Source organism: Aythya marila, assembly GCF_965140915.1.
Source record: "Aythya marila genome assembly, chromosome: 1".
Taxonomy (NCBI): Eukaryota; Metazoa; Chordata; class Aves; order Anseriformes; family Anatidae; genus Aythya; species Aythya marila.
Window position 1 is genome coordinate 68840113 of NC_139042.1, and position 13136 is coordinate 68853248.

Below are 13136 nucleotides of genomic sequence, written 5' to 3' on the forward strand. Positions count from 1 at the left end.
ACAGACCTGAAATATTCCTTTCTTTTTTAATATTTTTTTTTTCAGAGAAACAGCAGAATGAGGAGATGCTGGACTAGCCATACAGAGAATTAAATCTTCCGCCTCTCTAGAGATCAGTTGCAGCACAAACACTGACATAACACAGTTCCTTATGCAGCTTCACCACTGTTCCACCGGTGCAGGAAGTCTTACCCTGGGGATGGGAGGTCCCTCGCAGCCAGGGCATTCAAACTTAGATTCACCACTCCAGCCCCTTTAACCAATATGTGAACACAAAAGCATGAACAGCTAACATCAGTGGTAAAAATCAACTACTCAGCACCTTTCCGAATCAGGATCTTTACCCTACCTTTCACCCCCAATGCTTAGATCGAGATACCGAAAATTTTGTCTCACATTTACTCAAATTCTTTGTCCCTCTGATTAATCTTTCTTGACAATCGAACTTGTGGCCTGGACACCTGCACGATGGAAACCAGAAAGAGATGGCAACCTTGATCGAAACTGGCTGAGCAGGAAGTGAACCATCATTCTTTAGTTTTTTATTTGCATCCTTTGCCCTCACCTCCCAGTGTGAGGCTGCTGACTAAATGCCACGGCCAGTAGTAGAGTGAAAAACTGTGCTCAGCAGTCCTCTAGGACTCTTGGAGAGCACAAGAGTTTGCCAAAGCACTGACTCGGATCCTGCTCTGCAACAGGACATTCTGCAAGCAGCTGTTATATGCCTGTTTTCTTTGTTGGAGAGATGGTAGTCGCTTCCTCTTTAACTAGTGATGTTCATGGTTTCTACACAAGTCATCTCTGAACGTGGTGCTATCCAAAAAAAGATACAACAGTATAGATGTAGTGTTTTTCAGAGTGATTCAACCTCCATCAAAGAAATGTACTGAACGTTCAGAGTGTGACCTCTAAAAAAGGTCTTCACGGGGTTTGACATGCAAGTGTTTTGCACTGACAAACACAGGTCTTCTTACAAGGTTAGTTTCACTAGAACCCTCAGCTAAAATGTAAGCAAATAGCTTTTAATTTAATATATGGGTAGTGCATAGGAAAAAAAAAAAAAAAAAAACAACAAAAAAACAACCACATTATTTTATTTTGTTTGCTTAGTTATTTTTTCAAAAACTCTTTTTTTTTCCCCGAGGGAAATCTAATTTTGGCAATGTGTGTGGGACAGAGCACTAATCTTCTGTTTTAACATGTGTATATCTGGAATTTTCAAGTCACTTTTCCTGAACTTGTAAACCTTTCCAAAATACCACAAATAAAGCAAGGCACAAGGGATAATCCCCAAAAGATGCTAGAAATACATTCACTGTTCTTGTGGCCTGATTCTACCCTTTAAAAGTACTTGCAGTCTAAATGTGACTGAGTATGCTGATTAGTCCTCATTTAAGTGATTATAACAGAGTACTGTTCCCACTTACCTAAGTGGGTCCACTCAGTGGATAAGGAATTGGCTGGATGGTGACATTTGCAGAGTTGTGGTCAATGGCTCAATGTCCTGGTGGAGACCGGCGATGAGTTGTGTCCTTCAAGGGTCTGTACTGGGACTGGTATTATTTAATGTCTTTATCAGTGACAATGCACAGTAGGATTGAGTGCACCCTCAGCACGTTTGCTGATGACACCAAGCTGTGTGGTGTGGTCAACAAACTGGAGGGAAGGGCTGCCATCCAGAGGGACCTGGACAGGCTTGAGAGGTGGGCCTGTGCGAATGTCATGAGGTTCAACAAGGCCAAGTGCAAGGTCCTGCACCTGGCCCAAGGCAATACCAAGCACAAATACAGGCTGGACGACAACTGGATGGAGACTACAGAGAAGGTCTTGCAAGTTCTGGTGGAGAAAAGGCTGAATATGAGCCAGCAATTTGTGCTTGCAGCTTAGAAAGCCAACCGTATCCTGGGATGCATCAAAAGAAGCGTGGTTAGCAGGGTGAAGGATGGGATTGCCCTTCTCTACTTTTTTCTTGTGACACCCCACTTGGAGCACTGCATTCAGCTCTGGAGCCCCAGCAAAACATGGACATGGAGCTGTTAAGAGTGAGTCCAGAGGAGGGCCACAAGGATGGTCAAAGGGCTTGAGCACCTCTCCTATGAAGACAGGCTGAGGGAGCTGGGGTAGTTCAGCTTGGAGAAGAGAAGGCCCCAGGGAGACCTTTTAGAGGCCTTCCAGTACCTAAAGTGAGCCTATAAGAAAGCTGGGGAGGGACTCTTTGACAGAGAGTATAGTGATAGGACAAGAGGTAATGGCTTTAAACTTAAAAAATGTAGGTTTAGATCAGACACTGGGAAGAAATTCTTTATTCACAGGGTGGTAAGGTGCTGGAACAGATTGCCCAGAGAAGCTGTGGCTGCCCCATCCCTGGAAGTGTTCAAGGCCAGGCTGGATGGGGCTTTGGGCAACCTGGTCTGGTGGAAGGTGTCTCTGCTCACGGCAGGGTGTTGAAATTAGATGATCTTTAAGGTCCCTTCCAACCCAAACCATTCTGTGATTCTATGATTCTGTGATGACAGTGCGAGTTTATTACTGGGACAAGTTGTGACAAGGAGGATATAACTATGCCCATTCTTGTGTTGATTTAGAAGATTCAATCAGAATCTTTGAGGCAATGAGCTTGTATCAGCAAGTTGAAAACTAGTTTGTCTGGGAAGGCTGCTGTGTTAACTTCACCTGTTCTTGCAGACTGGCTTAGCTTAACTAACACAGATGGCTACGTGAGAAATCTTAACTTCTTTTAGTCTAAATCAAAACTCAGAAATTGCTCCCTTCCCTTCCCTTCCCTTCCCTTCCCTTCCCTTCCCTTCCCTTCCCTTCCCTTCCCTTCCCTTCCCTTCCCTTCCCTTCCCTTCCCTTCCCTTCCCTTCCCTTCCCTTCCCTTCCCTTCCCTTCCCTTCCCTTCCCTTCCCTTCCCTTCCCTTCCCTTCCCTTCCCTTCCCTTCCCTTCCCTTCCCTTCCCTTCCCTTCCCTTCCCTTCCCCTCTTTCATTTTTTTCTTTTATTTTCTAGGGTAAAGTTTGAAAGAAAGAGAGCTTGAATGCACAAGGAACATCCACACTGAGACACCGGGCTGCCCTGCAAGCTGTTTTTGTGCAAGAAGCATGAGTTGCCCTTCTCAAAGTATCTCATTGATAGTGCAGCCTACAAATGCCTATACAGCCAAGCTTAGAGTGCAGCCCTTCTAGAAAGCAGTCTCATCTTCTCTTCTGGACCAGTTTCTGCCTCCAGCTTACAGGGAAAGAAAGAGGCATATAAATGACCTAATGCTTGGAACAGGGAGCTGTGGGACTGCTTCTCTACGTCCAGCTGTATCCAGGATGCTTCCTCCACTGTGCAGCAGCAGGTAGGGCTGGATGAAAGCTAGAGCTGTAAATGCAGCCCAGCTTCCAGGCCAGGATAAAAGAGCAAATGTGCTTGCAGTAAGCATAGGCTCTGAGTTTATACATATTCCAGAAGGGTTCACATACTGACTTGCAAGTAAATCAGCCTGATGAGTTATTTTGGTGCTAGTCTGCATGCAAATTAACCCTCCAAACAGGCAGACACCATAATCAAATGTGCTTTTTAGACAAAATAAATAAGCAGCCACAAAGTCATTTGCAAGGCCTATCTAAACCTGTTTAATCATGCTAGTACAAGTCTGTTTTGAACAAAGGTCTACTCTTACGAGAAAAAGAGAGAAAACAAATCTATCACCTACTCCCAGCAGCTCTTTGGGGGATACATGTGCCTTCTCAAATGGGATGGCAGCTGCTAGATTTAACCTAGCTTTCAGCTGACCTGAAGCTTTCCACATAAACATCCAGGACATGGCCAGTGGTTAATAAACCATAAGCTGCTCCAGGATCCACAGTGAGTCTTTGTGGACTTTGTTGAAAGGCATACTGAGTGAAAACAGTGGAGTATTTTGTTTGTTTCGTACTACAAGGCAGCGAGAAAATGTAAATGTTTTTCATGAGTCTAGATTCATACTATCAAAATATCCTAAATCAAGTTTATGAGACCTGAAAGGGAGTTTTGAGCTTTTGCAGCCAAAGCTGTATCTGCTTATCCACTCCGTGAAGAGCGGCTGACAAAATGTTTCACATGCATGTAAAACATTCCACACGCAATTATGCAGGGTGTGGTGGCAAAGCAACCCGGAGAGTCATACAGAAAACACATTGATTCTTCTTTCATAATGTGTCTCCTATTAGATCCAGTGCGCCAGAAATGGCTGCTGTGACTAGACAGCAGCAAGGGTGGGTTAGAAATTAGATGGAAACTGGTGCAATACCAAGAAGCACTTGTTTTTTTCCAAGAGATGCTTACTGGCCGTGGCTGACACCATTAGATCAGCCACAGGGGGATTCAGTGAAGTACTTTCTCCAGTGTCACGCTGCACACACAGAAGTGATCTGTGCTTGGGTGTGATGACAGTCTCCTATCCTTTTGACTTGAAAGGCAGAGCGTACAGAAATCCATTTCTGACTATTTTAAACATTTCTAACGCACCCTGTCACTATAGTATCTGGGTAACAAGACCGAAGTATATAAAATCTTGGATGAAAAAATGAAAAATCTCCCATTTCTAACCTACTCACTGCATAATTTCGTTACTTGCAAGACTGACTGTCTTGAGTGTCCAACGACGTACACCCTCTAACTGGAATTGTCAGACATAGAAGCCACTGAGGAATGAATATATCGACAGCTTTTCACAGCTTGCCTATTGATAGGATGCAGAATTGTGTACAGAAAGCACAGTTTTGTGTCAGACAGATCACATTCGTTAACAAACACAAAGCTAACAAGCAGTATGTTCCCGGTGTACTATAAATTACTCAGACGAATCAAAGCAGCACTAAAATAAGTGGTATTTCTGGTCACTTGCACTGTAAAAGAAAACAGTTTCTTGGAATTCACAAGTGGAGAGGTCTGATCCAAGCCCACAAATGCTGATCTTGGATCTTCTGAGCATATGTTTAGAGCGTAATAATGTCTGCAAAACACTGGAGGCAAGGATACACAACTGCTTCTGTAAGTGCTTATTGCTGCATCAAGGGTCAGGCCAAAAAGAGATCAGAATGGTGCTTTTTTTGAATAAAGGTTTAGAAGAGGGAAACAGTAAGACCTGTTACACTGTGACTACAGACCTTATATGCTGTTGATGCTGAAATGGGACACAAAGCAACACTTCAGACCATCCTGGCTGAACAGTGGCTGCTCTAGAGGACATTGCTGCCCAACGTGACAGCTCTGGGCTTTCTGTCTTCTCAAACGGGGGACTGGAGAGCCTGCTGTGGCTGCAGGAGGACTGCTCAGAGCACACCACACTTCAGCGAGCCCATACGGATAATGGAGCTGGCTGGAAAACAGCCTGCAGTAGACCTGTGGGACTGTAAATTGCATGGGTGGGCACAGGGCAGCGACAGAAGTAGGAAGCCATAAAAGTGGCTTAAAACAACTATTCCTGCCTCTGCCCCCACTCCTTTCCCATGCCCAGTAGAGCTGTGGGTATAGAAATAGCTATCCTTTACTGACCTACTTCACAGGCACGTGCTCAGAAGCCATCAGTTAGTTCATATAAGAAACGCAGCAATGCCAAGCTTTGTAACACAGCTTCTTTTAAAGGTTTGAGATACTGGTACAGAGGCATTATTCAAAGACTGCTATGGGCAGCTGATATTTTAGGAAGAAGCTTCCAAAAAATCTTTGTTTCTTGTCCCATGATAAGCCACATGACCAGGCATGTCATTCTGTAAGGAGGGTGGGGGACGACTTTAGCAGTGTGGGAAAGAGAGGGTCAGGACTACATAATCTATTTGTTTGTTTTCCTGCTTGAACAACAAGGCTGTAGAATGAGACAGAACCAAAGAGCTACAAGCATAACCAAGTTATTCTGTTGTGTCAAATGTTAATAAAAAAATATAAAGAAGCATTCTCATCCAACACGTGAGTAGCTTGGGATGCAGGTCATAGTAAAGATTTAGGAAGGAGCTTTGCTGAGGTTTGGTAAAAGGATGGTCAGCATTTGGTACAAGAAAAAGTTGGTCTTCCAAAGTCCTTTATGAGATCTAACAATAAGCCCTCTCCAGTTGTGGTGACTCAGACATACCCAGATGGGAACTGAGCTTCACTCCAAATCATTGCTATCATGTTGCTATTCCATGCCACGTGGCTGTGGGCCTCATATTCATCCAACATTTCCCAAGCAGCATCCTGTATCTCACTGCATGACTCTCAGTAGGGCAACACCTTCAAGAACCAGTAAGAGCCCACCACTACTAGTATCAGGCGAGGAATGTAACACTGGTGCATGAATTAACAGTGTGCTCAGACAGGTTTTAGCCACGACTTTAATGAGGATGGCAAGTATTCTTCTGGATGACTTACACGGCACTGTTACAGAGAGGCTCTGTGATGCTGCAGCCACTGAGGACTCAGAACTTGCAGGTGCGCACTTTGCCTGCAAGTTAATTGACACAGGAACCTGGGCTTGGATATTTCCTGCTTGCTCAGCTATTTTAGGAGAGGGGTGTTAGTCACGTGTGGTTTTCTTACAAGCTCTCTTTCAATACTTGAGATACTTGGATACTTTTTCCAGTCCTTCTTTCACTGAAATGAATGAGCTTTCTGTCACTGATGCTAGTTTAACCCCTGACAAATTACTATGGACACTACTGCTACCCTAGGTAGGCATTCTGTGATCTAAAATTTATTTTAAGAAATAACTTATCCATGTATTTGGGAACATACTTCTGGGATGGAAAAGTTCCATAATCATCTTATGATACAGGGAACTACAGGAGGATGGGCTGGAAACAGTGTTAGGTGTCTACAAAGCTGACTACACCTACCTACAAGTTAACTGATTTCCTCAGAATGCCTGCTCAGGTGCCATTGAATAAAGGATGGCTGAGTAAGCCATGCCACGTATACCTTGACTCTGCTGCTTGGCAGATAAACCTAGCTGTGTGGCTGGTGGGTACTCCCAGCCTTCTTCCCCAAGGAGGCTCAATTCCATCTCTGATAAACTTTAACCTGTTTGAGGAGGAAATCACGCTGCCACTCACACATACAGTCTAAAGGTTAGAAGTCTTGCCGAACTGTACAAAATCCAGATTTCAGCTGCCTGGTTTAGATCAGCAACTTAAACCTCAGCAAGTATGACAAACATGAGATTGCAGGGATAGTCCCTTCCCAGTTTTCCTACTAAAGCTGTACTACAGAATCACCAAATCACAGAGTAGCTGAGGTTGGAAGGGAACTCTGGTTGCCATCTGGTCCAACCCTCTGCTCAAGCAGGGCCACCCAGAGCAGATCCCCAAGGAGGAGACCCCACAGCCTCTCTGGGCAGCCTGTGCCAGGGCTCCTCACCTGCGCAACACAGAAGTGCTGCCTGGTGCTCAGAGGGAGCCTCCTGGGGGCCAGTTTGTTCCCAGGGCCTCTGGTCCTGGCACTCAGCACAACTGAAATGAGTCTGGCTCACTTCATACCTTTGCTTCAGGTATTTACAGATGAGTTCCCCCCGAGACTCCTCTTCTCCAGGCTGAACAGTCCCAGTTTTACTAAGCCTTTCCCTTTATGAGAGATGCTCCACTCTATCTTAATCACCTGGAATTGGTCCATGATGTCTTCATCTGTTGTACAGAACCCAGAGCTGGCCCATCACAGCAGAGTACAGGGGAAGGATCATCTCCTTCCACCTGTGGGTGCTAACTCTTCCTCGTGAAGCCCAGGAGGCTGCAGGCCACCTTTGCTGTGAGGGAGCATCACTGTGCATGTTTAGCTTGGGCACCAGGACCCCCAGGGACCCCTGGGGCCTGCTCTGCAGAGCTGGCTTCCAGCTGGGTGGCCTCCAGCCTGTACTGGTGCTGGGATTGTTCCTCCTGGCTGTCAGACTTTGCACTTCCCTTTGCTGACCTTCATGAGGTTCCTGTCAGCCCGTTTCTCCAGGCTGCTGAGATCTCTTTGGATGGTGGCATGACACTCCAGTGAATTTGCCACTGCCCCCAGTTTTGTGTTATCTGCAGATTTACTGAGGGTGCACTTGATTCCTTCATTCAGACCATTAATGAAGATGTACTAATGCACGTTATGTTTGCTAGGTAGTGACAGATTGACTTCACAGCTCATGGCTCAGGCACACATTAAGGGGTCACAGCTTCCAGAGCAGGGGTTTGTAAGGTTGACAGGTACCCCCCAGGAATCACACTCCAGGTGCTGAACCCTGGCTGCTGTCAGGGAGGCCGTGGATCTTAATGAAGTAAAAGGGATTCTTCCGGGCATCCTCTTGTGATGCTCTGTACTTGTATACATCATTTTCTTTCACTGTATTTACCAACACCTTCTGCTGTGTGTCAGAAGGTCTTGGATCATGAAAATCCAGCCATCTGCTGCAGATGAATGGGGCAGCTGGTACCTTCCTTGGTTTTCTTTTGAGAGAGAGCTGGGCCATGCCCTTATCTTCCAACTGTACGCATGATAATGAAAGCATCCCTGTATTCAGTAGCCTACGTGCCATCTATAGCTTTTGTCCTACATAATGTGCCTGAGGTCATTTAGGACGTCTCCGTTAGCAGAGAACTGGGACACATCATCTGAGTACCTCCCTGGAGCTCTACCCACTGGGAGACATTTCCTCTCAGTGGGAACAGGATAGGACTTTTAAGAAGCAATTTAATTAGCTTCTTTGGAACAATCAGAGTTTTTGAAACATTTGGCCTGTAGCTTATTAAGCTTCTCGTCATGGTGGTAGCTTACATGTGATGTTGAAATTCTACGTGGAATTCACTTACAGTTAAACAAGTCTTTATCTCACATTTTTCCAAGCTATTCACAGAAAGGCTCTGTCTATCATAAACTGTTATTTGGAAGGCACACTGATTTTTATCCTATTGATTGGGCTACAATTTCATTAATGCTGATACACATCAGTACAGCCATAGGCTTCTGTAGTTAACTTTTGATGACAGTGGTAAGGGCAGAAGCTCCCATTGTTTGCAAAATCTCTCGCATGAGAATTACGATGGAAAAAGATGTAGCTGAGTTCTATAAGATAATTATTTTTTTCACAGCGAAATACAGGAAACTGGGGTTAGTTTTGCAGGAGGTGGGAATGGAGAGCATACAAATAAATACTATTTCAGTAAGATTGTTAAATCAAGTAATTTCCTTCAGGTAATTTCCGCTAATTCTGCTGACAGCAACTGAACTCCTGCATTTTGTTTTGTTTTAAAACAGTGCTGCTGGGCAGAGATAAGTACCGTGAGAGAGCAATAAAACAGATTTTCAGCACACACACCTCCAGAAGGCATGCATCCTGCCCCTTTAAATCTTACACGCTTTCAGAGCTGGAGAGAGATTCTGCAGCACAGAGTTTTAGGCAAAATTCTTAACTGAAACTGATCTGGTCTGCAGGCAGGAAAAGTAGTTTGTTTATATTTGAGTATCTTCTCATTGGGTGGTTAAAATGTTTTCGAAAATCAAGCCACAATAGAAGCCAGCAAAACCCCCCAACATTTTCCAACCGCACACAATTGCCCCAAATAATTCCTATTCAAATTCAGGGAAAAAAAATATGGTAAAACTTCTGATACTATTATGAGGTCAGCTGCTGGCAAGTGCTGGTCCTCTAATGACAACCATAACAGCAACTCATTAGCACTCCTCCAACAAGCAGATTTAGCTGGTGTGAAGTAGATTGGTGAACAATTAACTTACCTGAAACAAATTCTTATCTTAAGTGAGAGCCAAGAAGGGTGACTTACCAGCTCTAAGAACCTCCTCACCACCTGTCTTTGTTTTAAGTTAGTTTCACCATCCAGGTTAGCAGTTTCTATATGGCACAGCCCATCAGGATCACTTGAAGAGAGCAGCAAGATATCAGCAGGTATAATTTCATTACAGCGAAGCTGAACAAAGTCTCCAACTTGCACTTCTTTCCAGTATCTGCTTATATATTTCTTCTCATTCCTGGAAAAAAAAAAAAAAAGACATTTATAGAACATACATTAAAAAAATATGTGTAGACTAGAATGCCTCACATACAATCCAGTTTCATTTGTAACAGGAATACGGTGCCTTTGGAAGGTCCTCAGGTACTCTCAAGTTATGCCAGCAAAAGTTTGTGAAGGCTGCCAGGAGGTGTCTTGTCACCAATTCAGCCCCAGGTCAGGATTCCCAAGTCCTCTAAGAAAACCAGATGCTCTTTAAAGCCCCAAGTACCATGTGATATTTGGATCAAAGAGACTAAAGTCTGTTAATGAAAGAAAATTCCAATATTTGTCACTACATCTAGAATTACAAGGACACGTCATGGAAAAAAACACAGTCCTACCTGCTGTACAGGGAAAGGACACTGTCCTTTTAAAGGACTCTTCCTTTTAAATATTTGTGCATATTAGCCATAGTGCCATCTGTTACATAGCCAATTTCTGCTTAGCTTCTCTGAAACTTTTATTTGGGTTGTAATTTCTTTGTTCTTTCAAAAACTTACCCACCTGAAACACTGATCCATGCGATGTGCATTTAGACACAGTCACTAAACCTGTCTACTTTTATAGGTCGTATTAGTTTGCTTTTTTTCATTTTTTAACTTTTTCTTGAGAGCAAGAGGAAAAGGACACAGCTGATTGCTTGGTTAATTCGAGTTAAAACTCAGGTTTTTAGTTCTGTAACAGCCAGGCTCGCATGCTTTCTTGGCATTTGTGTAAATTGCTTTCTTCTGCTGCGTTTTTGAAAGAAATGCATCTCAAAACAGCCCTGATGTTAACATAGTACAATACCTCCTGAAAACAGGAAGCTGCTGTTCTGACACTTTCCCAAGCTGTCAGAGCACACCGCCTTGCACGGTGCAGGCAGTGGCACTGCTGTCAGTGCTGGCCCTCTCCCGCTGACACTGGAGCCAGGGGATTATGATGGGGGCTGTTGTTTTACGTTCTTTAAAATATATCATTTAAAAATACATTACTTGCAGTAGTAATGTGAATTGACTTGTGAACAGGAGGAAATATGGAACTCCTGCTAATGATGTCACTTTGGAGTTACTGTTAGTGATGCTATGCCCAACCTAGTCATCCTTGCCATCCTTGTCACGCTTTCATCGGGGTTACAGGAATTAGAAACTTAGTTTGCTTTTATTCACTTCTTTAGCCTAAACCCTGAATGATAACATGAAAGATAGCACAATGAAGTATGAGTCATATTAAGCTTTATCTCCCAGAATTTCACTGCCTTTTCCTAACATCCACTTTACAGAGAGGAATGTAAACAACGGCTCTGCTTTCTATTTTGATAAAGCCTGAAAATGATTAATAAGAGCAAAGTGTAAAACATGATAGTCTCACAAGGGCAGGTAAGCTGCAGATATCACCCACTCCCTTCACACTCAGGGTGAAGGCAACATTTAATTTTTCCTGCTAAGGAGTACGAATTGCTTTGAAACCCAGCACGCTGTAACACAGTGCAAGTCATCACGTCACAGATCTGAAGAGCTTGTCAGCTCTGCACCCTGAAACTCCAAATCACTTCACTCACGGCCTTGATCCTTTTCAATTTAACTGTGTGACTGGGTGATGTTCAGATGCACGTACAGAGTTGCAGTGCAGACGTATGATCAGGCTACAAATAGCAAGGAGTCCCATACTATGCTATAAGGACTGCATTTTTTTATTTAACTTGCTTGAAAAGCATGGCTATTTTGGCATTTCTTCATCTCCCACCTGTGTGGCATCAATAAATGAATATAAGACCTCCTGCACATGCACTGGGACTGTGGGGTAGAGCCCCCTTCACCAGCAGCACTAGAATAATTTGTCCCATTACTGGACTTGATGCAGCTCTCAGCTAACAGGGGCCTGCAGTGGATGAACTGCCAGCCCACAAAGAAAATGACTTTCTAATCCTCCTCAGCCATGGCTGCTTTAACCCAGTCCCTAACCATAATTGTCCCACTGCAACACATGAATTGTCACTGCAAGTATTTAGTACAGCCTTCAGACCTGGAGGTTTGATACTAGGTGCACGAGACAGACTTCAGGCCTTTTGGAGCACTCCTTTAGTGTGCTTGTCCTGTTCTTCTGAGCAGATGCTCCAGCACGCTTAAGAACAGCTTTCATACCTCTAAGCAGTACAAACACACCAAGTGACCCTGTTAATACAGTTACCATTTTCCCATTGACTCTAGCAGAGACAGGACTTTATCATTCAAGCCTTACACTACCTGCTAAATGTTTATTCTTGCTGTTATATTGTACTGGTAAGTTCCAGAAGTTATATGATATAGAGTTAGAAATGCCACGCGTCTTTTAAGAGAAAGCCTGCCTTTAAAATTTACGCCCTTCTTTGTGTTTGTAAGGTGTGGCACACAGGAATGCTTGATTTAAATTTTATTTGAAGTTCAGAGATTTGAGCAGTTTTGCCTCAGTGTATCCTCCAGACATTATTCCGAAGGGACCCTTTCCGTGTCTCTAATGATTTACTTAGCATCAGCCTGTTGTGATAAAAAACCTGAACTAAACACACTCTCCATGTGGAGGCATATGTGCATTTTTACGTGTTCAGTATTGTTTTCAAATGGTTTGCTATAGTTCTCTCCTTCAAAGCAAATATAACAGCCAGGCAGATGCTTTAGCTGAGCTCTTCACAGCCATGGCCAGGCTTAGAGGACATCAGCAGTTTATAGCACAGGGCTGTAATGGAGATCACCAAGACCCGCTCCTTGTGCCTGCAGGCACTTATGTCATGGAGACCAAGCCCAGAAGAGAAATCAGAACAGACACTACGCACTCTTACAGCAGGACATCAGTGAAACGCAGTAATGTGGGTACTTGTTACTCATCCAGCAGTGAGCACGATTTTTCCTGGCAAAGTCCTGTCTGTCCATTTACCTGGTAGCTGCTTCTGAAAGGCCCTCCTGTCTCTCTGGTCTTTAATGTCCTAAACCAGCAAACTTTGCTGTCTTTCCATTTATAGTTAGACAGCTGATAAATTAGTGTTTAAAGCACAGACACCTGGGCCTATTTCTTCAGGACCCTGCCATTTCCTCTGGCTTAGTCCTGAGTCTTTAGCTATGGTGTGGTCAGTGCCCGTCCTCCAGAGTCCCAGCACTTCAGGCACTGCCTGCAAGGAACTCTTCCACAAAAGCTTTTGGCT

At 44.0% G+C, this 13136-nt stretch overlaps 1 protein-coding gene across 2 annotated transcripts in view; it reads right to left on the reverse strand.

Moving 5' to 3' along the window:
• ATP10A (ATPase phospholipid transporting 10A (putative)) overlaps positions 1-13136 on the reverse strand; it is a 111346-nt gene that overhangs the window by 58743 nt on the left and 39467 nt on the right. Inside the window, exon 2 of one of the 2 annotated variants that reach the window (XM_082751675.1) lies at positions 9752-9956. In XM_082751675.1, coding sequence (XP_082607801.1) covers positions 9752-9956 — 205 coding nt within the window. Of the gene's footprint in view, positions 1-9751; positions 9957-13136 lie in introns of those variants that run through there. The other variant, XM_082751676.1, reaches the window with a different exon arrangement.